The sequence below is a fragment of the Sinohyriopsis cumingii genome, chromosome 2, assembly GCF_028554795.1.
Source record: "Sinohyriopsis cumingii isolate HCF-2022 chromosome 2, ASM2855479v2, whole genome shotgun sequence".
Taxonomy (NCBI): Eukaryota; Metazoa; Mollusca; class Bivalvia; order Unionida; family Unionidae; genus Sinohyriopsis; species Sinohyriopsis cumingii.
In genome coordinates, this window is record NC_142962.1 from 45760232 (window position 1) to 45782402 (window position 22171).

The window sequence follows — 22171 nt, forward strand, 5'->3', positions numbered from 1 at the left end:
ATCTTTTGGAAGTCCAGACTCTGAAGAACCTGAGGGATTATTATGTAAGGTGGGAAGGTGCAGGCATCTAGTTGTTCCCATCTCGGACTTAGGACATCTACTGCCCATGCCATCTAGTCGGCACTGGAGAGACAATAAAGAGGGGGCCTGCTGTCCAGCTCTATTATGAAGAAGTCTACAACTGGCCTTCTCAGTGATGAAAAGTGAGGTGCAGAGACCATTTTGTGTGGACTACCCACCCTGTCTAGACAAGCATTCTGCCTGAACATTCTTCTTCCTCAGAAAGTGGCAGACTATGAGAGTCACTCCTCTGAAGCTATCCAACAGAGGTTTCAAACCCCCAAGCACAGAGAAGGGGTATGAAATAAAGATGAAGTATGTAATGAAGAAAGTGGTGTCTATAACAATAATGATGCAGCAATGTATTGTGCAAATGAAGTACTAGAAAAGCAGCCGCCATTCCATGATTGCTGATGTAAAGGGAAGCTTCTTTCTGAGACCTTTAGCCTTACAGGTCTACTACCTCAGACACGAGTCCTCCAGCCTGAACCTGAAGCATTAGTATAAAGGAAGGAGTGAGGTTCCAGAGAATGACTCAGATGTCAGAAACCTGTCCTGATTTTCTTACTGACTTGGGCAGTGTTGAAACTTGGATGCTACAGAGATCCAATTGAACAGGTTCTTGTGAAATCACCAGTTCATCAGTTCAACAGGGAGTCCTTGTGAAATCACCAGTTCATCAGTTCAACGAGTCCTTGTGAGATCACCAGCTCATCAGAACCAAGAACTGGCAGGGCCACATATGAAGCTCTCCTCAAAACCTAAAAGTCTTCTGCCACATTTTGAGATCCCACGAGAGAGAGAGAGAGAGAGAGAGAGAGAGAGAGAGTAGAGATGAGCAGACTGCTGTCTTCTCATCTGAATTTGCCAAGAGAGCATGACTGTGAGTTCTGTCAGGGGGAATATGTACTGCTCCTTGATAGGTGAGAAAATTTATCCATAAATAAATGAAAGTCTCGCAAGGTATAAGATCCAGCTTTTCCTGATTGGGGATTAAGCCTAGTTGAGTCACCATCTCCTAATAGAGAAACAGATCCCTCAGAAAGGCCAGACTGGGGACATGGTGTAGAGATGGGAACCCCTAAGAACCTTAAATGAGCTGTTATTACACCCATCATACTAGTATAGGCTATTACACCCATCATACTAGTATAGGCTATTACACCCATCATACTACTGTAGGCTATTACACCCATCATACCAGAATAGGCTATTACACCCATCACACTAGTATAGGCTATTACACCCATCATACTAGTACAGACTATTACACCCATCATACTAGTATAGGCTATCATACCCATCATACTAGTTTAGGCTATTACACCCATCATACTAGTATAGGCTATTACACACCATCATTCTAGTATAGGCTATTACACCCATCATACTAACATAGGCTATTACACTTGTCATACTAGAATAGGCTGTTACACCCATCATACTAGTATAGGCTATTACACCCATCATACTAATATAGGCTATTACACCCATCATACTAAAATAGGCTGTTGCACCCATCATACTAGTATAGGCTATTACACCCATCATACTAATATAGGCTATTACACTTGTCATACTAGAATAGGCTATTACACCCATCATACTAGAATAGGCTATTACACCCATCATACTAGAATAGGCTATTACACCCTTCATACTAGTATAGGCTATTACACCCGCCTTACTAGTATAGGCTATTACACCTGTCATACTAGTATAGGGTATTACACCCATCATACTAGAACAGGCTATTACACCCATCATACTTGTATAGGCTATTACACTTGTCATACTAGTATAGGCTATTACACTTGTCATACTAGTATAGGCTATTACACCCATCATACTGGTATAGGCTATTACACCCATCATGCTAGTACAGGCTCTGGAAGCAGAAGCTAGGTTGAAATGAAAAGCACTCAAATTAAAAGATCTCTTGTCTGAGATAAAACTACTCTCTCTCCTGTGCGCTGGGAAAATGGGGATGTGAAGATAAGAATCCTGGAGATCTATGCAGATTGCCCAGTCATTTTTGCAGTTGTCTCCATCTTGAACTGCTTCTCTAGAAGGAACTTGTTCACTGGAGGAAGTTTGATTTTAAGAAGAAACTTTTTCCCTGAAACTAAGAAAATATAAGGGAATAAAATTCCAGACATCTTTTATTCTTCACCAGATCTACTGAAGCTCCCTTTCAAGGATGTACACCTCCTCTTATAGAGATATCAGATGGGAATGGTGGAAGAAAATGGGGGTTCTTTAAATAGATGGATGGTTCCATAAGCAAAGCTAGTAACACTCCTTTATTGTGGAAAGGAACTCGTGCATTGTCCAAGAGGTTCAACCAAGCCTCTGCAAAAAGTTATCTGGCACCATTTAGGATCAACTTGACCATGGAATGAATGTGTGTGTAAGGTGCATAGCAATGCTCCAAGTAGAAGTAGCAATAACAAATTTGTATTAAATGCTGGACAGATGATATATAATGGACAACTGATGAAAAACCATCCCACAAGCTCTTCTGGTCTATGACCAGTACAGCTAAAAAGCTATATTATCAAAAGGCTATGTACTTCATTGTAGTGTATACAATTTGTACAAAAAACAAACAGTCACTGCAATTTGCCAACATGTTAGACCATGATGTGTGACCATGTTTAATCATCAAGTGCTATTTGTAATTTGTGTAACTCCTCCTATATGGATTGTTTGACTTCAAACCCTGCGATGTAATTCAAACCCTGGGATATAATTGGGGTTTTGGCTTCAAACCCTGGGATATAACTGTGGTTTGGACTTCAAATCCTAGGATATAATTGGGGTTTGCAAAGATTTAAAATAACTCCCAAATTACTCCACAAATATATTTTAGAACTGGTACTGGTGTGTGTCCACAATGGCAGATTTGGTGGTAGCAGGCAGTTATAATGATGTTCTTGGATCATCTTTTTGAGGTATGCAGTTCATGACATTGGGTCTACAGATTACAAAACTACTGAGACCTCCACCCACACACCTGGCATGAAAAGACAAATTAGATATGCAACTAATATTGGTCCCTGGGTCTATTCCTATACCTATGGAGCCTGACCCTCAGAGAACAAGTTTTGGGGGAAGGTGGGACAAAACAGGGGAGTGTGGAAATATGTGCTTTTAACACAATTTAATTTTCAAAGATCAGCTTGTTAGGAGAACACAGCAAAACAAGCCACACAGATTCAGATCTGCTAGCACATAATGCAACTTAAGATCAGGATCTATTGTTGTTTGTAGCTATACTCAACTTAAAAGCAAGCAGATATGATATGGATCGATTTCACAAGGTTTTTATTCCCTTTTTACATAACATGTTAACATTAAGGTCATCACCAACAGACTATAATACAAAGTAAAGTCTTTACTGTAATTTGTTGACAAGCTGGATAAATTGATCTTCAAATGGAAAACCACATGATGATGATAGCAGGTTCTATATTCGCATGGATCCTGTCTTGTATACATAAGTGTACAGTATCATTTCAGTGAGACTAAATTTTGTCCATAAACATTTACAAAAATAAAGTAAAATGGCATCAGTCGCTTTTTTATAATTCCCTTTTTGAAGTGGTTTCAATTCAGCAAGTGTTAGTAAATTCATTCCAATGCATGAATGCCACATTTTCAAAAACAAGCAAAACTGGATGAACTTGCTGGGATATTGTCAATAACATGCATCAAGTTCCATTTCTGCAAGCAACTTTACCCCGTGGTTTGTAAGTCCGATGATTATAAGAAGTACAGTACATCTGCGGTGAAGGAATTTTACTCCGCTGAGGATGCTTGGAGTTAGTTATGGATTCTACATGATCATTTTGTTTACCAGAATTCTTTGAACCAGGAGCTTTCACACTCATGGGCTCAGCTCCTGTTGCAAGCTCCTCAGGGATTGGCTGCTTTGGAAGGTCAAGGATTGACCAACATCTTCGTAAAGATTTGGGGGTTTTGGGGCCTGATTGTTAATGCATAAAAATAGCTATATCAGATCTGAACTTTTCACTATTATACTCTTATTAACAATAATAAACATGCAAATAAAGAAGCAAAACATCAATCATCTAGATTCATTGGAAAATACTGATTTGATCCAAACCCAGAAAACTTAAACCTGAGCTTCAGACTGAGAATGAAGCCAATGAAAGCGATTTCTCAAAAGTAAGAGAGTAATACAAACTGCAAAACACTGCCCTTGAAATTCAAGCTACCAACCCCCAAATCAATAGGCATTTTATTAGGTCAGAGGATTTTAATAAATGCACCAAGTATTGTTGAAATTTGTTTTTGAAAACTTGAGTTCAAATGGATTTGAAATGTAAAAGACAAATATATTTTTTATAAACAGTGGCCTGACAACTGTTGGGCCTTAGACTGAAAAAAGTGTTACCACTGATTCTACGAAAATCATTTTCTCTCCATCCAAAATAAATCGACCAAAAACCTATTCATACAGATTTGTACACAATAAATTTAAAGAATACAGGGCCCAATCATTAGGACTGTACTACGTAAATGTACAAGGTATCCAGGGAAGTCATTTTAAAAAAAGAGATGTATACCAGGGTACTTGGAAAACTCAAGCAGTGCATATGAAAACAATACAGAATTCTAATTTGCATCAATGGATGAATACTCCATACTAAATGTGTCTTCTCTGGGTCTCGAGTATATTTTACTGGAACAGCCCATATAATAAAGTCTAGATAATTGATTTTTACTTATTTTGCAACTAAAGTTGCATACAGAACTTGTTTCTAATGTCAAATAAAATAGTTATAAAATCATTCAAGTGACTATTAAATAAACATTATGGTAAAATACTATTGTCATGTAAAAATTTATTTCAAGCTAAATAATACATTAAATGGTTAAAATGATTGATAACATGAACTGCATATCATCAAGCATGCGGTAAAAATAAAATGAGATGAAATATCGGCCCATAACCAATTAAGTCAATTCTAACTTCTGAAATCATTATGTCCCTCATCCTGGATGCATGTTGGAATTGTTTAAACACAAATTAGTGATTAAACATGAAAATAAATGCAGTGAAAATCTGTTTTTTTTTTAATGCATATGTATGAATAATCTTAAATCATCTTGGACTGAAGTGTATGAAGCAAAATAAAAGCAAGCAAATATGAAAGGTCAAATACATCTAAAGAATCTGCTGATGAATTGTGCATAAACTCTGAAATGGTGCAAACATCCATTTCATACCAGATACTATAGGTAAGTAACACCTTATAAATTAATATTTATTTTATTTGACTTTTTTAAAATAAATTTTTAAGTTTTCTTAAGTCAGGAATTTTTTCTCAACAAATATTTTCATTCATTGTTTGGAAATCTATTTCTCTCATCTTATTTCTTAAAGATTTACTTCATCACAAACATTACAATTTTCTAATGCCTGTACATATCTTTGTTACATAGTTATATAGGCCATGACTGACCAATGCTACGGAGGCCTACTGGTTAGAGCATCCGCTTCGGATGTGGGAGGTTGTGGGTTCGATCCCCAGCCAAGTCATACCGAAGACTTGTAAAAATGGTACTAACAGCTGCCTCGCTTGGCGCTCAGCATTAAGAGGTTAGTGTTAGGACTGGTTGGCCTGGTGTCAGGATGATGTGAATGGGTGGGACATCATGCTACGATGTCTGCAGTGTGATAGATTATAGTGATGTCTAGCACTGGGATCTCATGCCACAGACATGTAGCATGATGTTCCACCCAGTCACATTATCCTGACACAAGGCTGACCAATCCTAACACTAACCTCTTAATGCTGAGTACCAAGCGAGGCAGCTGTTAGTACCATTTTTACAAGTCTTCTGTATGACTCGGCTGGGGTTTGAACATGTCACCTCCCGCATTTGAGCAGGATGCTCTAACCACTAGGCCACTGGAGTGGTCGAATTACATTTTATAAAACCAATATTAAATGAAAGCTGGCTTTAATTTACTTTCTTTCAAAATAAAGAACAGGTTCACATTACTCAAACTAAGGAATGTGATTTTTAAAAGTAGCAGTAACTTTGCCCATTTGAAGGCTTAAACAATATATTGAATCTTGCAAAAATATTTAACTAAATTTCTTTTTTGTTTATTAAAGGTGGCCATTAAGAAACCCAGCTGAAAAAAGTTACTTTTTAATATGAAATAAAGAAATAAAATATCACTGATGAAGAATTAATCAACAAAAGAAATTTGTACACAATACTTACTTGAGGGATGGTCATTTTCCTCTTTAAGTCTGTTCAGACTATATGTCTGGTCAAACTGGAAATTGGTTGGTGTCTTCTGGTTCTCAAAATCATCCACTAAGGCTGAAGACATCTGGAATAAAAAGAAATGTTAATAATTCTGATGGCCCTCACTTCAACTTGTCAAATTGTACCCAAATTGTTTTGGTCAATACGTGTAATATCTGACAAGATTTTCATTTTGTGACGCTTTTAACAATATGCCTAAGTGGGTTGATTACATTGTTGGCGTCTGCTTAAAGAGCAGAGTTGGATAAAACATCGGGGTCATACAGTGCTCATAACATCCCATAGCCCAAACACTGAATCTTCACTAACTTCAGATTTGGCCACTCCTGCATTCTAAGTGAGGTACCTGTCAGGCTTGTCTAATAAAATTCTGCATTCTAAGTGAGGTGCCTGTCAGGCTTGTCTAATAAAATTCTGAACATGCTAATGAAATTCAGAAATTGATTTTCACGATGTTGAACCTCTAGTAAATTATTTATATTTATCCCCATGTATTCCAACTTGCCTTTTATGAAGGTCATCTGCATATTAAAATACCATCAAAAGCTGTAAAGTGAAGCATGTGATGCATGAAATGGCTTTAACATATGTTATTCTACCAAGAGGTATTATAAGTAATAAAGAGTTAATGTGGTCATGATGGCTTCTGAGCCACTGATTAAATATTTTCCGATCTTTGGATAAAAAAGTTAAGACCGGGGAAAAACTGATTTTGGCAAACACACTTCAGCTAGTGTTTTCATTTTTTTTTAATGGTCTTGCTTAAATGCTATTGTGTTGTTCAAGATGTTTCAAGTTAAAATTTAATGAATAATAACTGAGCTAACCCTTGCTTATGCTTACAATTGTGCAAAGCAACACTAGTAAACATATTAGGTGGCACATATTAACAACAACAAAATTTGTAACGAGGAACCATACAAATCAAGACACGCTTCAGATGTTAATTAACATAAACACTGCTGATCCACTGAGTAAGGAGGACATTGATAAAGCAAATAAACAATGGCTGACCTCAAGACATAGACAATAACATTGCTTTATGTGAAATATTTTGATATGAATTTATCTTTTCCTATCTGAATTGCAGCAATTGCAATGTTGTGTGACAAATAACAATAAAAAAAAAGGGGCAATTCTAGGCATATGGTAATAGGAGTCAGAGCTTGTGATTTTTTTAAGTCAGCAGCTCTGGCACTATGTTTACAACTTTATTTTGGGTGAGTGGTCAATATGACACTTTCTGTACAAATTTCTTCTAATGTTGTTGATTGCACAAGTTCTAAAAACAGCTGCTACAAGGTTTAATTTCTTCTAATGCTGCTGACTGCATAAGCTCTGACAACAGGTGTTTCAAGGTTTAATTTCTTCTAATGCTGTCAACTGCACAAGTCCTGAAAACAAATGTTTCAAGATTTAATTTCTTCTAATGCTGTCAACTGCACAAGTCCTGAAAACAGCTGTTTCAAGGTTTAATTACTTCTAATGCAGTTGATTGCTTAAGTTCTGACATCAGCTGTTTCAAAGTGTAATTACTTCTAATGCAGTTGATTGCATAAGTTCTGACAACAGCTGTTTCAAGGTGTAATTACTTCTAATGCAGTTGATCACATACACTCTGACAACAGTTGTTTCAAGGTTTAATTTCTTATAATGCTGTCAACTGCACAAGCTCTGAAAACAGCTGTTTCAAGGTTTAATTTCTTCCAATGCTATCGATTGCTCAAGTTCTGAAAACATCTCTTTCAAAGCTTTTCTACCTTCATCTCTATCAGATAGTAATCCACCATTTGTCAAATATTGAACTCTGTCAGGATGTTTTGTCAAACATGGTCAAATTCTGTTTTACTGTTCTCTAAATGTTTTTCTTCGAGTAGTAATGACACCCATAAGCATCATTTCTGCCAGAAGCCTCCAAACTATCATTCTTTCTCTTAAATTCTGTCAAGAGGCATTTTAGAAGTTATGAAAGGCTTTATTTTATTTTTGTTAATTTTTAGTACCTAGCAGCCATATCTGATGGCAAAGTGCATCATTTTTTGTACAAATCTGAAAGCTTTTCATCCTAAGATGATTTCTTTTGAATTTGCTTCAATTCTGAAGAGTAGATTTTTTAAAAGTCATTCCAAGGATTTTCTATTCTTCGCAAAGACTGGCATATTTAATAGCAAATCAGCATAATATATATTTAAATGCCTTGAAGACAATGATGTTTTCTGTAGAGTTCTGCTAAGAAGTCTTTCACATGGATATTTAATTTTGTCCACTTTTAGTAATCATTGCCATATTTGGTGGTGGATTGGCATCTACAGATCAGAGTAATCTTTTAAATCTGAAATCCCATGGACTATTTCTATCAAATTTCTTAGTAGTTTTTGAGAGGAAGTAATTTCAAGATTTTTCTATTTTTAGTAACGGTGGCCATTTGTGCCAGCAACTCAGCATCATTTGAGCATGTATGAAAGACATTCATGCCATAATGCTGTTGAAAAAAATAGGTCATATTCTGCAGGGCAGTTTCTGAGAGGAAGTAATTTAAAGGTTTTCTATTATTAGTAACGGTGGCCATCTTTGATGGTGGATGAACGTCATGTAAGCAAATCTGAAAGACCTTCTTGCCTAGATGCTAACAAATAGGTCAAATTCTATATAGCTTTTTTTAAAGAAATTGATCTAAATTTTTTCTTTTTTGTGTAACAGAGGTCATATTAACATCAGTTAAGCATCATTTGTGCAAAATTTAAAACCATTATACAAAGATGTTATCTATCAAAGTTAGTCAAATTACATTCATATGGTTTTAATTGTTGTTGAAAGTTTTTAAACAAAATATTTTTAGTATGGAGTATTTTATAGAAATGAGAATAAGGTTATTTTTAAGTTTTTGGTGGCACTATTTCATGATGGATCAGCATCACCAAACTTCACCCAATTAATGAATGGATGCTTTCTTTAATATTTGATCAAATTCTGTTGGACAGGTTTTGACAAAAGTTGTTATAGGTTTTTCTGTTTTTAAGTAACAGTGGCCATATTTACTAGTTTATCAGCATCATTTGAACATGACCTTTTGGCCAGGATGATTTTTATAAAATTTGGTCAAATTCTGATGAGTGGTTTTTGAGAAGCAGTTGTTTAGTTGTTTTTCTTCTTTTACTAATGGTATCATTGGCATCATTTGAAAACAAATTGAAAAACCTTTAATGCCAAGATGCTTTGTCAGATTTGATTAAATTCTGATGAGCAGTTTTTAGAAGTTGTTTAAAGAGTTATCTCTTTTTAACAGCAGCCAGAAAGTGTATTGGCATCTTTTGACAAAATTTTAAAGGCAATCATGCCAAGATGTTAGCTGTGGTCAAATTCTGTTCAGCAGGTTTTGAGACTAAATTATTTCGTAGCTTTTCCGTTTTTTATGGCAGTCATTTTTATGGTGTGTTGGCATCTTTGGACATTCCATACTCATTAAACAAGTTTCTGATATATTAACTTATCTATGCCTTAGCAGCTTTGCACTAGCAACTAGTATGTAATGTCAAGTACACAATAGCATGTAAATGCGGTGCATTGTACATAGCCAAAAATGGCGAAGGCAAATGACTTCAAAAGGATATTTTGTAAATGTAACATTGAGAATCTGAATACGTACCAGAAAGGGTGTATTTGTGCAAACATGGACTGGCAGTGAAAAAAAATGAGTCCATTCCAGTTGTTCTCCCCTTGTCTCAATCATGGATGAAGTTTTCAAATTTGAACAACTTGATGTTGATTGCAGTGGATTGCCATTGCATCCGATGAACTCGGCTAGCGTGGGTACATGGGAAAGCCTGCCAGTAGCTTCTCATGGGTCGGTGGTTCTTCCCTGGGTTTTCCAGGGTTCTTCCTCCACCAGTTATACTGGCTGCCATGTATAGCCTATCTTGTGCTGAAAAATGGCCTTAAACCCGAGAACAACAACAACAACAACAGCATCCAATGAAATTCACAGACCCTAAGCACTGAAATATCTGATCAATTTACCAAGCTCACTTGACCTTACTGTCAATTAAGCTAAAAATGCTTCCTAAACATTGCTGAATATTCACAGAATGTAAGCTACCTGAATACACAACACCTGAACTTTGACATATATTCAATCATATGACTTTTCTTCATGACGAATAGCAATGGCAAATTTTATAGTTCATTTTTTTCAGAGATAACAGAACTTGATATTTAAAAAGAGAAATGGATTTTTGTGCAATTCTACAACAACAATATCCCTATGCTTATGCAGTTACCACTCCAGTGATGTGTGTGTGTGTGTGTACGCATGCATGTGTATTTGTGTGTGTGTGTGTGCACATGCATACGTATTTGTGTGTGTGTGTGTCCAAGTTTGTATCAGTGTCACCCATTCCAAAAGTTCTGCAACCTGGACACAGAACCAAATTCTAAAACATTTGTGCATATAAGTGGACCACCCTCAATCATATCCCTAAGTCTAGAGTCTCCACCTTAAATAATGGAGAAATTACATGACATTATGTCAAATTTTAACATCTTTACCATTCTATTTAGTTGGAAGGGTTTATCTTCCTAAATTTTTTTGTGCAAATTCAACTTTACATTTTCTGCAAAATTTAATTTTAGTTGGCAATGAATAGCAACTTTTGTGCAGATATATCATTAAACACAACTACATATATGTACCAGAGAGACTGGATAAAATTTACCACCGAAAGTGCACATATAATAAATCTTGGAAAGCTGGTCACAGCAACTCAGTTTTTGGTGTATATCACGTTTATTACCATATGCATCCACGTTGCAAGTTTGATATAAAAATGTGTGGACAAATAGGACAAGTGTACAGAATACATGAACAAGTAGGACTACTATACAGAATACATGAACAAGCAGGACAACTGTACAGAATACATGAACAAATAGGACAACTGTACAGAATACATGAACAAGTAGGACAACTGTACAGAATACATGAACAAGTAGGACAACTGTACAGAATACACGAGCAAGTAGGATAACTGAAATACATGAACAAGTAGGACAACTGTACAGAATACACGAATCCTACACATTATCTGCTTCTCAAGACAGGGATATTTAAATAAACATCAAAGTACTGACAACACTACTGGCTTAGAGGGTTGAAGTGATACTCATTTATATATGATTTATATATAATGATATAATTTATGGTCACAAACTAAGCAACAGAAAGAAAAAAAACAACAGATTTTGTAAACCTAACAAAAAATGTAATTATTAAAGTTATGAAGTGAATCCAAACTAATGCTTATAAAGGTCTATGAATGTCCTAAATGAATTAAATGTTCCTTATAAATTTAAAAACTGGAAATGTACTGGTTCTCCAAGAACAATGACATAGTCAAGATGGCGTTGTCCTGAATTCCTTCCAAAAAGTTATAACAGTTCCAGAATAATATTATAGTCCAAGTAATGAGCACTTTCTGTTTCCACTGAACGGTCAAAACAAATGTTTTTTCTCTCAAATAATATAAAAGTACAATATAAAATATGTCTGCAGAGACTTGCAACAGGAACAAAAGAAATGTGAATGACTCCAAAATCAGAATGAAACTGCTTGGTCAGTTCTCTCTTTATATACACTGTCTAATGCAACTGTATTTCACAATAGACCACATATAACAGAATATACTCATTCTGCATTACACTTGCCTATTCATGTGACCTTGCCCAACCAATGGGAAGTTACTGAATCTTTCTAGAAACATCAAAAACCTCATCAGCAAAAAAGAAATTATGCCATAAGTGCCATTATTTAAGTCTTATTATTATTATTAATAATGGTCAATACATACATAAGCATCTATTTATAGATCCAATGCAATACTACGCTTTTAACAGATTCAGGTCAAAAAGGCAAATCTAAATAAAGACATTCTTTACAAATTACAATCATAAATAATAAATTATAAAAATTGCAATACTGCAATGCAATACTATGCTTTGCAATATTGCAATGCAATACTACGCTTTTAACAGATTCAGGTCAAAAAGGCAAATCTAAATAAAGATATTCTTTACAAATTACAGTCATGAATAATAAATTATAAAAATTATTTTAAATCATGTAACAGGAGTTACAAAAAATACAGGTATACATAACAATGATCAGATGGAAATCCTGAGATAGTGTTATTTGTAGTCCTTTCTAATATTAAAAACAGACTGCTTTAAGTAATCTTTATAATATTTAATCTAAATTTTATTTTTTTATCACCAAAGAATTTATAATAACATCTAAAACATTACTGAGCAAATAATGTGGTGGTCTCCTTTTAAAATTATTTTCTACTACTGTTTCAAAGATTACCATCAGTGGAGCAATATCCAATGATGACTTTTATTCATATGAATCATTTAAATTTAAGTTGCCTCCCTTGACATATACAATTTACCTGAAAGGCCAGTGGATCCATACTCTGTTATTAATTTGAATAAGATCACACAGATTGTTACTATTATTGGTAATACAAACTATGTTGGGTAAAAAAGAAAAAAAAACTATGCCACAGACATGGAGAGAATGAAATTGCTCCAAGTCAAAAGAAGAACCCACACCTGTTATCACACAACATGCTGGTATATTAGGGTCAATGTTTGCTTGCCGGAAAATGCAAGTACAGTGGATCTGGGTTTAAAATTTTTCCAGCTAGATCTGGGTCTACAATTTTTCCAGCTAGATTAAGTTATACATGTGCAAAGACAATATTACTTTCAATGCCCAAAACTAAATCCATGTACCTTAGATGGGGTAAGTGTGGCATCCAAGACTGATGGACCAGGCTCATAGGCGTCACTATGTTCTTCTTCAGGACTCGCTGATTTCCAGCCCATCTGAAACAGTTTGTTATGAATAGCATAATTCTGCTTACATTTTATGTTTGAGGTCAATTAACCCACGCATAATTTTTCATCTTGAGCTGGTAGTTATTAAACAAGAGTTAAGTGTTCCAACAGCTTAAGCTTTAACAAACATCCAAAGTATTTCCAAATCTCATAACGATGCAGGGATTTTAATAACAGTGTCATTTTTTCATTTCAAGACTAAGTCCTTAAGACCAAGTTACATCTGTACCATTGTTTGCATTTGTTGATTTCCTTAATTTTGTTGATTAACATTATTTGACAAGAAATGCAAAGCCTGGCAGATCCGCTTGCCTGATGCCTGAAAGAAGCTTAAATTCGTCTCTGGCAAGCTCAGGTTTACATGGTATTTGGCCATATTCAAGTCTAAACACTTGAGATAAAGTTGTGTTCAGTTCATAAAGCTTTATGTTTTTCCAAAGAACATATATTAGTGCCTATATTTAGTGTTTATATGTGCTGCATTACTTTATTACTAAATTTGCGTACAGTTTCTTTCTTATACAGATTCTAAATTTCACATGATATAGTTCATATATGTCAGTCCCATCTTTGTTGATTTTAACTTTAGAAAACTTTTTTCCAGTAGTTTACAGTACAAACTTACTGCCTGTAGCTTCTGTTTTGCTTCATCAAGTTTCCTTGCCATTTCATCTTTATTCCTCTGGACAGACTGAAACAAATCCAAGTACAATAGTAGGATTTACCTGTATAATAAAACAAAATTCAGCACTGACATTCTGAGACCAATGTACATATGTACAATGCATCACTAGAACTATAACAAAATTCAAAAATCTGACATTCTAAGACATATGTACAATAATGTATCCCTAGAAATATAACAAAAATCAACACTGACATTCTGAGACATCTGTATCCCTAGAAATATAACAAAATTCATCACTGACATTCTGAGACCAATGTACATATGTACAATGCATCGCTAGAAATATAACAATATATGTATAGTGCAGCAACAAGTTGGGTACATTTTAGACAATGTTTTTTGTTCTACTGATTACTTCTAGCAAGCTGTATAGACCTAGATCAGCCCATACAGTATGCAAAGGCAGATCTTGATCAATGCAGTCTGCTGCTGGACTCAAGTGAGTATGTACAGTACTTATGATTTTCATCTCACTTTTGATTTAAGACAATGACATGAGGTTTTATTTTTTCCTTTATATCAAATATATGTGAGGTCAATAAGTGATACTTTTGTATTAATGCATGGCAGAATTCTTCAAACAGTTTTAGCATTAACATACCATACATACTCACTTATAAGTCAAGTCCAACTGCAAACATTATATACCCTGATCTGCATTATGTGACAGCAGATCTGGGTGTGTGTGGTTGAACTGGACTCAACTACCTATGGTACTAAACATACAAGTAAAATGTGCCTTTCTTATTGATGCAAAACGTACTCATACTTTGCATTCAAATACTGTACTATGTTGAGAAAATGTAGTTAAGCATGTTTTAAGACATGTGAGGGTGAGTATGGCCTACAACTTCCAGTGCTCTTGTACTCAATTTCTTTACAGATGTAAAAGGATCCACTTTTACCACCTGAGTTTAACTTTTTCTGATAATGTTTAACCTTTTTTGTTGATAGTAACCTGAAAAATCATAAATACCGATTTTTCCCATTAAAACTTGACCAATATGTCCTGTCAGTTTGAACATTCATAGATACTGGGTGTTATTCGATATTTCATTTGTGTAGATGTTAGGGCCATGTCCACGAAAGGACAAGTTGATAAACACCAATTATGAATGCTGGATATGCATTAGATAATTCAGACAAACCATGCAAATAAGGTGCATGAAGCACCTATACCTGTTTTGCAATCTGACTAGATTGTCAGAAGTATTCGACTGAGAGATCAAACAGGTCATTCTCACCGAATACTAATGAAAACTACTATACAGAATAAGGAATTGCCAAACAGAGGGCAACTGGTTTCTTGCAACATCTCAAACAGACCCTCTCAAGGAAGCAGCACAAGTAACATTACACAAATATAGATGTACTAACAGGTAGGATTATATAGTTTTCATAATTTTCATTGCATGTATGAGAGTGTAGTTTGGTAGAGGAATGAGATATGTGAGCCAACAATCATGGGACATTACTCCAACAATTAAATTGGACTGAAGGTAATACAACTAAGACAATGAATTTATACTTGTGCAAAGGATATCAATGTGGGGTCCCACACATGGAGTTTGCATTACCTGCAAATGTTTCCCAAAACAAATGGGCCTTGCCTGGAAATGAGGTCATGCTGTCATGAGCTGGGCACAGTAGCTGTCTGGACAGCTACCAGTGGCCCACTGAGATTCATAAATAGAAGCTGGAAAAAGCTGACTGTGCATGCCAGCTAAGAGGCTCCACTATGTCTCTAACTGAACATTAATGTGTAAAGGCCAGGTTCATAGAAATCACTCGTATTTTATGAGCCAAGGCCTTTATGATTCATACCTATCATGCAAATCTAATAAACTACTTTAAACAAGAGGTCAGCGCTTGTGTGGTCATGCCTTGCTATCTTGTCTTACAAGTGTCTCAGAGGGGCACTATGGATTGGTCAAAACTACAAGTCTGAAAAATCCTGTTATGACCAAATATTGTCCCTTCCACGATGTCAGAATGTTTTTGATATTATGGAACAATACCCCTTGATCATGATAGGAACTAATGTTTTGTCCTCAAAGGGCAAAAAGAAAGATAGCCAACTGGGATGGTAGAAAGTACAACATCATTAACATAACACCAGTCAATGAGAATGTGCCACTTCTCACATCCTTTCAAAGCTGACAGCCTTCTAACTGTCAAGATCATTTCCCTGACTGTAGTGCAGAACTGACAAGATCCAGGCATGAAAGAGGAGTTCCTCCTAACATTGATGTAATATTGGCCCAATCTATTTAAGGTTGTTGATGCTGAAGTGTACCATTGCAGTTTGTTTTGGTATGCAAATGATCTCCCTTCTCTGGTATGCCTCCTGATAAGGCCAAGATGAGGTAGAGGCCTGCTAGAATATCTCAAGTGGCAACTCATCTGACTGCTATCTAACCTACTCAATAAGTCCTCTGAACAAAAGGGAGGACCCAAAGGCAAGAGAATGCAGTGTCAATACATGACAAGATCTGAATGAAGAAGATCGCAAAAGTGCATCTAATCAAAATCATGATTGTGTACAGCCATTATGGTGATCACCACTGTGTGGTGAGCCATGCCCAACACAGATTCCCAGAAGTCACTCCATAACTCCTCAGATGGATGAAAAATAGGTAGAGATGTTAAGTCGTGTAGGGAGAAATTGTGATGGACCTTGGATAGATGGATGCTCATCGTCTTTATAAGTATGTATCAAACCCTTTACTATGTGGTATTAACTGCCAGAAAAAGAGGGCATTCAGAAGGCTGCAGAATCATCTTTCTTCTATTGCAGCCCTGAATTCTGTCCATTACAAAGTTGAATCATGTGCTTGCCCTCCATCTGCATGCCCTGAGTGGTGTGGGATCTACCTGCCAGCTATGCTAGCTCACCTGGTGATGCCATATCTAGCAGAATGTTTGGTTTGGTATTTTGTCTTCTGTGGGTTCAATACCATTTTCCAGCACATGACAGGCTATATACATGGCAGCCATTATATCTGGTAGCGGAAGAACACAGAAAAACCATGGGAAGAACCACTGACCCATGGCATGCTATTAAAAAGCTTTTCACATACCCACACTGACCAAACTGAGACTTGAACCGATGCAGACAGAGAGGAGATGTCTGAGATCTGTAAAGGCAAGTGCTGTAGACCACACTGTCACTTGGGACTCCAGCATGGAATATGGTCCAGCTGGAAGGATGTTTGTCTGGGATGGTTGGATGAGTTGATGGGCAGAAAAAATTGTGAGGCCAGTTTGCTATATTGCATTGGCGTAATACCTGGTTGGGCAAGCTTATCATCTGGGGCAGCAGACTGGGCATAGTCCACTGTCACAACTGGATGTAAGTTTCATGATTCCGAAATTAGTGTCAATCCCTGATAAAGTATACACAGGTTGGCTAGACCAGCTGGTTAGTAGCAGAGTTTGAATACAGCTGGCTCAGCCAGCCAACGCAGCCACATTGTAGTGCTGCATATTTTATTTCACTGGAACTAAGACCAAGCATGGGTGGAAATGGGGATTTGTGCCCAGACAATGGCCAAAATGAAGACGATCTGCCCCCGTTTCCACTAATTTGCTTGTTAACATAAATGAGGTTGGAGCAACCTGGATCACATGTAGTATAAGTGATTCAAAAAGTGATCACTACCATCGGTGCGGTTGGGAATCTTCACCAGGGGAGGGGGTGGTATCCCTAGGTCCCCCTTAATGCTTGTAATGATTCTGAGCTTGGATGAATACTCAACACATCCTGCTCCGACAATTTAAAATATGCCCTCTTTCCTAGGCCATTTTGCTGCTTCTTTAAGATGCTGGACCTTATGTCTTTAGTCCACAATGCAAACACACTTTGCATGGGTGTGAGGAAGTTGCTGTTGTTGATGTTGTTGTTGTTGTAGGGTTTAATGCAATTTTTCAGCACACGATAGGCTACACATGGCGGCCAGTATTAATGGTGGAGGAAGAACCTCTACTAAATGCAACATGTCCCAAGATTATCCTCTGTGGCTCTGAATTGCTTGCATTTCTTGCATTTACTGGACATCTCTTAACCGATTCGGCCCCAATCCCGTCTGTAGGTGTGATGAGGCTGTACCCTACTTCCAAGCTCTGCAGCATCAAGGTCATTTAAGATACACCAACGTGGGTGGTATTAAAAAAAAGCAGACAGATATAGCTCTAAAATGATATCAAATAATCTGGAAGTTCTAGTTGCACTACAAAATACAGAGAGAAAAACCTCATTTTTTGTACCCATTTTTTTTCCACCCAAAATATGCTCGAGATCGGAATGCGATTTTGGGTCCGGATTTTAGACCTCTTGGCCTCAGATCTAAGGCATACCGGTCTTAACTGCACACAGACAGGTGAACCTTTGCAAAAACTAGGATAAGGTGGGCATTTGGAATAAATTGCGGTCTCCATACGAAAATGATGGGTCCATTAAGCAAACAAACAAAATTTAAAAAAAGAAAAAGAACTCCAACTTTTACCCTTCTGCTCATGCGCAAGCAAAATAACCAATGGAAAATGATGTTTCTAATACAACTAGGCATTATTCTCATGGAAAATCTGTTGAAAGCTGATGTATTACGATGTATTCAGAAATAGCACCCCAAATGTCCTTCTTATGCTAATTTCAGGGAAAAACAACAGAAACCTCTGGGGCCGAATGAGTTAAGAGATAGAGAGAAATGGCAAATGCAAAAACATAAATAAAATTACATAAACTGGTAAAGATGCCAACCCCTAGCATTTTATAAGTGTAATTATTACTAATATAAGAAACAAAAAAAGGGTAATCTGAACATAAAAAGTGTAATCTATATATTACATGCCATAATCACAGGAAACTGTGTGAAAAATGTATTTATTTTTGCAACTAACGTGGATCTGCAGCTAGCTAAAAATTCTTGTCAGAAACTAGCAAAATCCATGTGGATTAGTACCAAAATATAAACACAAAACATACTGACAAATTATTTATACACAACACTCACTTTAGCCATTCTACGTGTCCAACTTTTGCCAAATAATCATAAAGTCAAGTCCATAAATTCTGCAATGAACATGATGACGTGCTCAGTCTGAATTCTGTATTAAATTACTCTCATATTCTTCTTCTTTAAATTTGTAAAGCACTGCCGATTTGTCTTTTCTAATTATACATGTTTATAAGTTTAACATGTTCCCGCTCTTCTAATATTTTCAGCCATACAACATCCAAGAATCACATCAATAAAGCCTGTTTCACTTAACATCTAGCACCATTTATTTTACATGTAACTACCATAAATAGGAGTCTTGGTGACTCAGTAGTTAATGTGCCTGACAAATGACTAAAAGAAGCTAGCTTGAATCCTACCATATGATCAGCCTGGACTGACTACCATGGCATGTTCTTGGGCAAGGCACTCTACTCCAACTGACACAATGCTTAATAGCCAACTTGTCCTGGTGTGCCATAAAACATCAAATAAACAACTACTACAGAGGTTGTGGGGTAAATCGAGATAAAGAAGCACATTTTGTTTCATATGTACGGTAGAATCATGTCTGTTATATGATAATTCAAGAAAGTAAAAAAGGGTAATTTTTAAACAAATTTAAAATCGCTTCATAAACAAGAAAATAAAGTTGGACAATTAGCATCAATATGAAGAAAAAAGCATTCCCTCTACATGAAATCAAACAAACCTTTTTCTGAGGGTTTCTAAAGTAAACAAAAAATGAAAGGTAAATTATTGGGGATTCTTGTGCAAAGGATACATTTTACTGGACAGGTAAAATTTACAGATACCAAGGTAAAGTGACAAAAACCAGGACCAATCTCATATATCATACCTTACGCCAAAAGGTTAGTATCAGCCACTGTAAAATATGTAATATACCTTTCTTATGAATAGAGTCAATAATCCTAGATAAAATTATTACAAGAAATAAAAGCCATTACAAATATGTGCACCTTATGTTACCTGTATACAATCAGACTTTTGCCCTTCACCCTCTTCCCCCCCCCCCCCCGGCTGCTCTGAAACATACTTTGTCATGTCCTTACTGCCATGAATCATAATATCAAATATGATCACCCTCTCTCAGTCAGTGCAGATAAGTGTTGATCACCCTCTCAGTCAGTACAGACAAGTGTAGTTCAGGCCTCAAGTTTGCAATCAACCTCCCCTCAACCCTGAGGCTTAAAACATCTGAAATCTTTAATCATCATCAACTCATCCTAGTGAAACATCATACCAAGCATGATCATTTTCTCAGCCACTGATTCCTAATTCATGTTACAATGAAAACCTACTGATGACAATCTGACAGACAAGACAGACAGACAGACAGACATAACTAAATACAAAGGCACAAAAATTAAGCATGGAGCTTCAAGGTTATTTTTTGTTGATATTTCAGTGGTTCACTTCTTTAACAGTTTTCCTTTAAAAGGAAAAAAACCGCTGTAAATGGATATAAAAATACAGGCACAACAAATTCTGATAAAATACTACTCTACTCTACTGATACTTGTACCTGGTCAAGTTTTCACTTACATCAAACCAGTTATCTTGTCTCTGAACTGCGACATTTCTGTAAAGGACGAAACAAAACAGAATTAAGAGCACAGACTAGCTGTAAAACAAACAGATCCAACATAAATTCTGAATATTGGTTAAGATTTTTTTTTTTAAATGTTCAAATCAACCATATCTTAAGCAATATATGTCAAGTCATTTACCTGTTACACTAAATCATCATATATTTTAGGGAAGCATCATATATAATGAAGACTGATAATACTACTGAAATATCATAATATCATTAAAATTTCATTTTAGGATGAGAATTCATCTGTTTTATATTCTTTGCCCATTGCAGCCTATCTTATTTAACATAAATGAGTGGACAAATTGGAAGTGACAAGACACAACCAGCATATGATGGTTACCATATATACCCACATACAAGCTGAGTCCAAATGCATCCAACATAGACCCTGATCAGCTCTCACATAATGTACCTGCAGATTAGGATCTATGTTGTTTATTCTACTGATTTCTCCCCAACAAACTGCACAGACCCAAATTGAAGCAATGCATTATGCAATGGCAGATCTGGGTCTATGAAGTTTGTAGTTGGGAAAGAATATGGTAAGAAATCAGCGTGTGTACTCAAACCAAATATGGTAGAGCTTCAATCCTATCCCTGAATGTTCGTATTTTTTTATCCATGTGAACTATGATTTCATAAAAATTTCTAACATATAAACAGAAATACCAAGCCATGAACACTGATCAGGAATCCAAGTATCAATTTTTTAAATCTTGGCAGCCCAATACATACCTCTACAAAGCTGGCAACAATTAAGGTCTAATGAAAATATATGGTATATCTATTCCTCTAATTCCTTCAAAATATTTGACCAAAACAATAACGATAAACATTAGTTTCCATCACACATTGTCTGTATCTTCCTTTTCTTCATCTCCTCTTCCCTTTTCCACCTATTTAGATCTGAATCGACTGGGTTCTTGTTGTCTTATTTTATTTTTTCCACACTGAAAATTACAGTCTATGCACCAGTCCATCAAACTGGTGATGAAGTACTTTTTCCACCTACTCGTGTAGTTTGATTTCAGAAATTTCATCAAAATAATTTGAAATGTGAAATTTTAAATAATTTTTTAAAATAATTCTGCCATATCCAGAATGGATGGCATCTCTGTCTAAACAAAAATAAAAAATTCTTCTATTACAGACTAAAATTTTCAACTTCCTAATTCCTCAAGTTCTCTAGCAATCAAAACTGGGCAATCAAAATAATACTGAAAAGAAGCTCCATGGAAATAAGTAGTTATTACAATCAGGACTGTACTGTGGGTTCTCAGGGGGTATTAGGCATAACCCTCCTTAACAGATGAAACAGTGTATTTTTAGTGCTAACAAAGTTGGGCATTTTCAGCAACAATTAACCACCATTTTATCAAATTAAACCTGCTGGGAAAAGTCCTACATTTGCCACTGGGACTAGTGTTCAATGTAGTGAAGAAATTTATGTATGCATCTGTAGTGTACAAGCTTGAGGGAAATTATGTTGTATCATGGAATTCTTTTGAAGTGAATTTCAAAGTAGGAAGGGGCCAATATACTGTGCTAGTTGGGGTGACATTTAATAAACACGGAATACAGTTAATTTCACAATAGGAA

At 36.0% G+C, this 22171-nt stretch overlaps 1 protein-coding gene across 1 annotated transcript in view; it reads right to left on the reverse strand.

Moving 5' to 3' along the window:
* LOC149804759 (uncharacterized) overlaps nt 1–22171 on the reverse strand; it is a 258169-nt gene that overhangs the window by 26349 nt on the left and 209649 nt on the right. Inside the window, exons 26-29 of the mRNA XM_089944059.1 lie at nt 20518–20554; nt 13892–13957; nt 13162–13254; nt 6325–6436 (exon numbers count right to left, since the gene is read on the reverse strand). Coding sequence (XP_089800185.1) covers nt 6325–6436; nt 13162–13254; nt 13892–13957; nt 20518–20554 — 308 coding nt within the window. The remainder of the gene's footprint in view (nt 1–6324; nt 6437–13161; nt 13255–13891; nt 13958–20517; nt 20555–22171) is intronic.